Source organism: Crotalus tigris, unplaced genomic scaffold, assembly GCF_016545835.1.
Source record: "Crotalus tigris isolate CLP2741 ecotype Arizona unplaced genomic scaffold, ASM1654583v1 scf7180000020992.475769, whole genome shotgun sequence".
In the NCBI taxonomy this organism is placed as follows: domain Eukaryota; kingdom Metazoa; phylum Chordata; class Lepidosauria; order Squamata; family Viperidae; genus Crotalus; species Crotalus tigris.
Window position 1 is genome coordinate 201,256 of NW_024098302.1, and position 9,341 is coordinate 210,596.

Here is a 9,341-nt window from a genome sequence, read left to right on the forward strand (position 1 = left end):
TGGGAATCAGCTCCCCTGAAGGAAAGCAGAAAGATTAGCTGGAGGATTTAAGAGAGTCTCCTTCTATTTCTAGTCTTTCACCCTTTCTGAAGGAAATATCTCCGCTCTGGGCCTTCATTTCTATAGCCATTTCTCCATCTACTTCTTCTTTGGCTTTGAGAAAATTCAAAACCAAGGAAAGAGATGTCCATGACTTCATTCCACCCTTTCTCACCCTTCCTTTGGCCTCTCTAGGAAACAGCGCTGGATCACTTTGTTTAAACCAAGGATAGGCAACCTTGGCTCTTTTATGACTCGTGGACTTCAACTCCCAGAATTCCTGAGCCAGCATAGCTCAGCTTGGAAACCTCTCCCTTTCCCCTCAGCATGGCTGGCTCAGGAATTCTGGGAGTTGAAGTCCACGAGTCATAAAAGAACCAAGGTTGTCTACCCCTGGTTTAAACCTTTTATTTAAAGCCTTTGAGAATATTTGAGGGCCTTGATTTCTCAACGCTGCAGCTTGGCAGAGGCTGATAGTTCTGGTAGTCTTACTGCCGAAAGTTAAATGATTAAAACAAATAAAAATAAACTGAGAATGAGTTGTATTTTGTGGGGGGGGGAGGGAGGAGGTGATCTGTCATAACTACAAACTGTCATCAAGGAACCGATCATTAAGCTAACTACTTGTGTTCCAGTGCCCTACAAAGTCACGGCACTGAAAAATGTGACTTATGACCATTATTCACAGTTACAATCTTTGCAGCATCCCCATGATCCTGTGATTAAAATTCACATCATTTGTGATGGACAACTGGTTCATATTTATGACCATTGCTGTGTCCCAAGGTCACGTGACCTTCTCATAAGCAAAATCCATAGGGAAGCCAGATTCATTTACCAATTGCAGTGACTCACTTAACAACTGTGGCCAGAAAAGTCGTAAAATGGGGCAAAACTCACTTAACAACAGTATCCCTGAACAACAGAAATTTGGGGCTCAATTGTGGTCATAAGGTGAGGACCACCTGTATATAAGAACAATTAAACAATTGGTTCCCAATTATTCCTTTTTTTCTTCCCTATTTTTTCTTCCCTTTTTTATACCTGTTGAGATTGTTAGCTCATAGATTTTATTGATTTTACCAAACCCAAGCAAAAGGTAAATCTCCTCTAGCTGATCAGAACTGACTTTAAAAATCTTTTTTTTTTTTTTGCAATGCACAAGTGGAAGTCTAAACTTGCTTGTTTTCTTGTTCTTCCCCTAATAAAGGTAAAACTACTCAAGATGGACGGTGATTAATATTTATATCATGTATTTATACATAAGGGTGTAGGTATATACATATGTTGTATATGGCATGTTTGTATGTGTGTTATGTATGCAAGCAACAGAATTTCAATTTCACAGGCTGATGAAAAATAACAGGTTTCTAATCAGTTGTCCTCCTCGTTTTTATTCTTTCTTCTTTGTACATAGATCAGTTTCTCAATCTTAGCAACTTTAAGATACGTGGACTTCAACTCCCAGAATTCCCCAGCCATCAAAGCAAATCTGGCGGAGGAATTCTGGGAGTTGAAGTCCACGCATCTTGCTAAGCTTGAGAATCACCGCCTTCTACTACTCAAACATGTGTGGCTATGATGACCACTGTGAAAGATTTCTCTGAAAAGGCTTTTATTACCCTCTGAGCATTTACACAACTTTATTAAAATGCAAAGGCGGGAGCTGCTCTTACTGTCTCCCCCCCCAATTCACTCTTGTGATTTCTGGCTCGGGGGAGATTCTTTGATGAGAGAAAAAGGACTGCATTCAAATTTAAATGGTATCAAATTCAGGTTCTGTCCCACTCCTGCCAATTTAGGAACACGCACCCCCCAATCCCACGCTCCTGAAATACTGCGTCCCTTTTGTTGTTTAAAAATATAAATGATCGCAGCCTTTTTCTTATTTTCTTCTTGTGATATAACACAAGAGCATAAACACCTGATAGTGGTTCGTTAAAAGAACCGTGGTTTAATATACAATGTGAAAAAAACAATATTCAGGGAGCATAGAGAATACAAGATAGTCAGTTATATTCAAAGGGTTGAAGTGAGCCAGCAGGTTCCAACTGCCATTAAAGGGATACTACCCCCAAATACTCTGCTGACTCATTCTCTATATATCACTTCTGCCGGTCAGCTACTAAATCATAATTAGCGTGACAACTTTTATCCTGAAAAAGATTGGGCATCGCTTCTCATTTTGTGAGCACCGCTTGTGGTTTGTGTGTCGTCCCCCCTGCCCCACCCCGGAAAAATTCTCAAGTGCTGAACAGGACTTGATTTATCACAAAAGTCTTGGCTGCGGTCTGAGTTCCTCCTTGCTCTTTCCCCACGTGGATTTTCTGATGAGTAGCTAGGCAGTCGCCCCGACTGAAGCTCTTCCCGCATTCAGGGCACCGATAGGGTTTCACCCCCGTGTGAAGCCGCTGATGCCGGATCAGGTCCGAGTTCTGACTGAAGCTCTTCTCGCACTCGGAGCACTTGTAGGGTTTTTCCCTGGTGTGGATCCGCTGGTGCCTGACGAGACTCGAATGGGCGCTTAAACTTAAGCCGCAGTCGGCGCAGCTGAAGGGTTTCTGTCCCGAGTGCATCCTCAAGTGCATATCCAAGACAGATTTACGGAGGAAACGTTTGCCACAATTGGAGCAGTCGTAGAGCTTCTCCAGCCGGTGGACTCTCTGGTGCGACGTCAGGTTCGCTTTGTGACCGAAGCCCTTGCCGCAGTCCAAGCATTTATGGGGCAGTTCTCGGCTATGGAGCCTTGGGTGGAGGGGGACCCCCTTCCCGAAGGCTGAGTTTTTACTGGGTCTCTCCTCCGGGATAACGACGAGGCGCCTGTTTCTCCTCTTCTTCCGCTGCTTTTCCTGAGGAACGCGAAGTTCGTCTACCTCGGCCGTCCGAAAAGACTCCGATTTCTCCTTTTCTCCAGCCTGATCCCCTTCCCGCCTCTGCGAACCGTCGGGATTCCGGGCGATTTCTCTCAGCGCTTCACATCGGATTTTTCCTAACTGTTTGCACCTTTCAGCCCCATCTTCCTTCTTGGAGGCACCTCCTGGAGCAGGGAGAGAGAGAGACACCAAAATGAACCCCAGGTAGTTCTCAACTGGTATGTCTAGTTCAGGGGTAGGCAACCTCGGCTCTTTTATGACTTGTGGACTTCAACTCCCAGAATTCCTCAGCCAGCTTGGCTCAGCTTGGAAACCTCTTCCTTTCCCCTCAGCATGGCTGACTCTGGAATTCTGGGAGTTGAAGTCCATGAGTCATAAAAGAGCCAAGGTTGCCTACCCCTGGAATAGAGCTAGATGGGACCTTGGAGGTCTTCTAGTCCAAGGGTAGGCAACCTCGGCTCTTTTATGACTTGTGGACTTCAACTCCCAGAATTCCTCAGCCAGCTTGGCTCAGCTTGGAAACCTCTCCCTTTCCCCTCAGCGTGGCTGGCTCAGGAATTCTGGGAGTTGAAGTCCATGAGTCATAAAAGAGCTGAGGTGGCCTACCCCTGGTCTAGTTTAATGAAGAGAAGGATGAGGGGGGGGGACATGATTCTTGTGGAAAACGAAAAAGGACTTTTACGAATTCGAAAGGGTGAAACAGAGAGGGGTTTTTTTGCGCAAGGTTCAGAAGTGATAAAACAGCAAATTTCTGAACAAGGGGGAGGGTCCAAACTACAGCTTTATAGGTGTCCTTTTCTCAGGAACAAAGGAGCATAGATGGAACCTACATTGTATAATATTCAGTTAGTTTCTCACAGGCATACAATGAATAGAGAGTTTCACTTTATATCAGTGGTTCTCAACCTTTTTAATGCCGCGACCCCCAACCGGTCATAAGTCGAGGACTACTCAACTGGTGCAGCACCGTTTGCAGAATGGGACTTTTGGCGGGCTCAGCAGGGGAGAGACAGCCTGGACAATTCCTATTGGCTTTTGAAAGCCAATAGAATTAGACTCCATTCAAGAGAGTCTATTCTATTGGCTTTCAAAAGCCAATAGAATAAAAGGGAGTAGCACAGCTAAGGAAAAGGGGGAAAAAAATGGTGGACTGCGTTGTTTGGCGACCCCCGTGAAATGGTCGTTCGACCCCAAATGGGGTCCCGACCCACAGGTTGAGAACCACTGCTCTAATGTGAGAGAAACCCCCAACTCACTTGTTGTATCTCACAGCAATTCACAATTGTTAAAGAAGGCAGGTGCCTGTTTACCTGCAGGTTTTCCTTCTTCTGGACTCTGAAAAAATGTCTCGTTTTTCTCTCCCAGCCAAGAGACATCACTTCGGGGTGACAGTGGACCTCCTGCAGCAGATAACAAAAAAAGCAATACAGACGTATGAGTTAATTTCTACATTTCTAGCAGTAGACAAGGATTTCAATCCTTAGGAACAGGAATCGGTTGACCTCAACTATCCCATTAATCTAAGATCAAGGATGGCCAGTGAGTAATGCCGATGAGCAATGGACACGGATACCGTTAATGATACTATCTCTTAGGAAACCTGTAGCAGCAGGCAACTGAGTTTGCCAAAGAGCTAGACTAGGTGATCTTCTGGGTTCCCACACGGTGTCTCTATAATGCAGTGGTTCTCAACCTTTTTAATGCCGCGACTCCCAACTGCTCGTAAGTCAAGGACTACTCCACCGGTCGTAAGTCAAGGACTGCTCAACTGGTGCAGCACCATTTGCAGAATGGGACTTTCGGCGGGCTCAGCAGGGCAGAGACAGCCTGGACAATTCCTATTGGCTTTTGAAAGCCAATAGAATTAGACTCTATTCAAGAGAGTCTATTCTGTTGGCTTTCAAAAGCCAATAGAATAAGAGGGAGTAGCACAGCTAAGCAAAAGTGGGAAAAAAATGGCAGACTGCGTTGTTTGGCGACCCCCGTGAAATGGTCGTTCGACCGCAAATGGGGTCCCGACCCACAGGTTGAGAACCACTGCTATAATGATTTGCTTGGAGGGCCAAAATGTATGTGGCTAAGTGAAAAGCATTTATAAAGTGAGTTTTGTCCCATTTTACGACTTGTCTTGCCAGGGTTGTTAAGTGAATCCTTGCATTTTGTTAAGTTAATAATGCGGTTGTTAAGTGAATCCGGATTCCCCATGGACTTGGCTTGTCAGAAGATTGCAACAGCTGATCACATGACCCGCAACCATCATAAATGTGAGCCAGTTGCCAAGCGTCTGAATTTCGATCGTGTGATCATGGGGGTGTCGCAACGGTCGTGTGAAAAACGGTCTAAGTCACTTTTTTTTTTTTTAGTGCCGTTGTAATTTTGAATGCTGACTCCTGAGAAATAGATTCATTTTCTCTCAAAGGGGGCCTTGAGGCTAAGACCCTGCTCTCCAGTTTATTCAATGTTGGCTTCTTACAACCAGGCCTCACACTTATGACCATCGCAGCATTCCCAGAGTCATGTGATCAAAATCCAATTGCTTGACAACCAGCATGTATCTAAGATGGTTGCAGAGTCCGTGTGTGTGTGTGTGTGTGTGTGTGTGTGTGTGTGTGTGTGACGTGATCACCTTTTGTGATCTTCCCAGCTAGCTTCCAACAAGTAAAGTCAGTTGGGGGAAGCTGGGTTAGCTTAACAGCCACGTGATCCACTTAAAACTGCAGTGATTTATCAGCCATCTTCTTCTTGTGCCATATCTGTTATCAGACGTTGGCGATCCTGTTGGCGATCCTGTTTTTATTAGCAGCTGAGTTTTGTCCAAACTAGTCCCTTAGATTAGGGCTTTTCAATCTTTTCACCCATAGTACCACTTTTAGAATATGGCAACATCCGAGTACTACCAGTCGCCTAGCAAGGTGTCAAAAACTTGCTGACCCCCCCCCAAAAAAGGAAAAAAGTGATAAAGTACAGATAGTCCTCAACTTACGACAGTTCGCTTAGTGACTGTTCAAAGTTACAATGGCACTGAAAAAAGTGCCCTCCAAGCCACAGCCGAGCAAGACACCTGCCTGTCCGCTCAGCGGCACTCTTCCTCCTGTCCAAGGTTTTCATTGTTGTGAGCATTTCTGTTGAGGATTGGCAGTGGGGGGTGGGGTGGCGGGGGGGGGGGTGTTTGGTTTTTATTCCCACCCCATCTGCTGGGGGTTGCAGCAGGTTTTGGTCACTTCACATGACCTGGGACACTGTGACTGTCATAAATATGAATCAGTTGCCAAGCATCTGAATGTAAATCACAAGACTCTGGAGATGCTGCAACATTCCAGCTGATTGGTGCTTCTTCTGGGCTCAGCAGAAGCAGCCAGGATCAGCGCTGGAGCTCAGCTGGACCTGCCTGGGGCTGATCCTGGCGCTTCCGCTGACCCTGACAGCCTGCAGCTTTTCCAACCATACTCTCACTCAGGCTGTGTGCGGTGCTGCCACTGGTTCAGCTCATTCCCCTCCCCTACCACTAACACTTTTCTAGGATGGTTTAGTACCACCTTCCAGGTGCCAATGTACCACATCCATGGCTGTCAAAATCTAAGAAGCCTGCCTTAGATTTTGAACCATGATGTTCTAACTTCTCCTGACCTATTTGCCTTCCATCTTTCACCTGGAGGATTAAATGGAGCATGCCCGTATTTTTCTGGGTGTCGCATCACATGTCCGAATATTCTATTTTCGTTTTTTTAATTGTTTGGATGATTTCCCTTGGCTTTTTCCCAGTCGGCTTGACACCTCCTCATTTCTGATCTTGTCAGCCCACTTATACGTAAACAGACGCCTTTAAATCACATTTCAAAATGGCTTCTAGTCTCTTCAGTGGCCTTCTTTCAGCCATAGCAAAAAAAAGAGAGATCACAACTCATTTACAACTGCCTTGCTTCTGGTCCACTGCGTTCATAAATCGAGGGCTACTTGTACAAAAGGTGCCTTCCTGCACATTTGCTTGGGGATGGGTAAAGCAAATGAGGTCACAGAGTAATTGCAAGCATGGTACCGACTGGATCTGGGAATTAAAATAGCACCGTGGGGAACCCAGAGAAGTATCGCTACTATAGAATAATCCAAAGGAAGCTGAGTGAGGATCACTAGAATCTTAGAACTCACAGATTAGAAGAGAGCCCCCGGGATCATCTGTCTAAGCCCAGGGTTTCTCAACCTGTGGTCGGGACCCCATTTGGGGTCGAACACCATTTCACGGGGTCACCAAACAGGGCTATCCACCATTTTTTTCCCCTTTTTTTTGGCCACGCCCCTGGCACCCGGTGATGTATAAGTGGTTGTGGGTCACCACAACATGGTGAACTGTATATGGGGTCTGGGCATTCAGAAGGTTGAGAACCACTGGTCTAGCCACACTTTGCGGTGTCCAGAAACAAACAAAACCATCCTCCACGCTGCTGTTCATCCGCTCCTGTAAAAACCTTTGAAGCAGGAGAACACACCTCTGTAAGATTTAGTGAATAGATAGAGTAAATAGAATAATACAGAATAAATAGAAATAGAATAGAATAGATAAATAGAATAGAATAGAATAGAATAGAATAGAATAGAATAGAAAGAACAAGAACAGACAGAATATGGTATTTAGAGACTAGACTAGACTAGCTATAAGTATAGAATAGAATATTAGAAAATCGACCTGAACTGGACTGGACTAACTAGACTATAACAGAATAGAACAGAAATATTGAAAATAGACTAGACTAACTAGAATAGTAGATAAATATGGAAAATAGACTAGACTAACTAGTAGAATAAATTGGAAAATAAATTGGACTGGACTAGCTAGGCTAGGCTAGGCTGGCTAGGCTAGACTAGGCATAGAATAGAATAGAGTGTCAAGGTAATTCTAATTTATAGGTACCGCAGAAGTGATATTCGAGAATAAGTCAGCAGCAAGTATTTTGGGGTAGTGTCCCTTTCAGGACTGTGTCTGAGGGAATGGCAGTTGGAATCTTTAGCTCCTGAAAGTTTTGAATATAACTGACTGCCTTGTATTCAATAAGCTCCCTGAATGTTGTTGTTTCATGTTGTCTATTAAACCAGTTATGTTTGATAAACCATCGTCAGATGTTTTATGATCCATGTTGTCCACAAGAAGAAACAAGAACACGGGCTTGCGATAATTTATATTTTAAACCACATATAACAGAATAGAATAGAATAGATAGAATAGAATAGAATAGAATCTATATAGTAGGATAGAGTAGAGTAAGTAGAGTAAGTAGAGTAGAGTAGAGTAAGTAGAGGTAGAATAGAATAGAATAAATAGAATAGTAATAGAATAGAATAGACTAGATAGGAGTTGGAAGGACCTTGGAGTCTCTAGTCAGGGGTAACCAACCTGTGGACCGTGGCTCACTACCGGGTCATGGCCTATTGGCCACATGGGCCGCATGAGTGGCTGGTTATGTGCACACTCAACCTCCCTTGCATCATTCTGGCACCACCGTTGCCACGAGCATCGCGTGGGCCACCACTGTCACTGCAAGCGTTGTCGTGTGAACGCGGTCTCCGCAGCTTGTGTGGGCTCTAGCGTCTCCACAAGCATCACACCACAATGGCTCGCAGCCAATGTTCGTGCGTGGCCATGTTCGCACATCGCCTGTGGCGCAGAGGCGTCCGCGCCCTTAATTTCCTACCATACCACCAATAGAATACTAGAATAAAGTAGAATATAATAAAAAGAAAAATACTAAAGCAAAATCATGTGTGGTGCATAATCTCTGAAAAGAAAGCTGTATTGCACAAAGCTGTATTAACAGGACGTGACATGACTTAATGCATATTTAGAAACCTAATGTAATAAAAGTAAAAACTGCACCTTCATTCTATTCCCATGAGACATGGACCTAACGTTAGAAACTATCTATGTTACACAAAGTAGATTCCTATACATGTAAGCTCCATCTATGCTTCCTTTTGTTCCTTGAAAAAAGAAACCTATAAAGCCTTTAGTTTAGACCCTCCCCATTTTCGAATTTGCTGATTGTGAATCACTTCTGAACCTTTTGCGCAAAAATAAAACCGTCTCTTTCACCCTTGGATTCGTAAAGTCCTTTATTTTTTTAAGGCTTTTATTTTTCCACAAGACCTTGCCTTTCCTACAAGACCACCAACCTGGAAAGTGGGGTCCTCTGTTCTAGTCCAACCCCCTGCTTAGGCAGGCAACCCTATTCAATTTCAGACAAATATTGTCCATCTCACTTCTTTTTTGTACACCCGTTGTACACAGCTTCATATTTTTCTTTTACATTTCAGAGAGTTCCTGGCCAGCTGTAACCCATGACTATATTGCCATTCCTTGTTTCTCTCGCCATGTAAAACAGAGGCAGTTGATGTTCAATGAACAGCTTTGGATAGACGACAAGAAAATGTCTGATTTCT

General features: G+C 44.3%; 1 protein-coding gene across 1 annotated transcript; it reads right to left on the reverse strand.

Moving 5' to 3' along the window:
* Positions 1–1,969: 1,969 nt before the first annotated feature.
* LOC120319918 (zinc finger protein 3-like) lies at positions 1,970–8,546 on the reverse strand. Its single transcript, XM_039369275.1, has 3 exons — positions 8,511–8,546; positions 4,223–4,358; positions 1,970–3,076 (listed from the first exon to the last, which is right to left on the reverse strand). The coding sequence occupies exons 1-3, from the start codon at positions 8,544–8,546 to the stop codon at positions 2,283–2,285; spliced, it is 966 nt and encodes a 321-aa protein (XP_039225209.1). The 3' UTR covers positions 1,970–2,282.
* Positions 8,547–9,341: the final 795 nt, after the last annotated feature.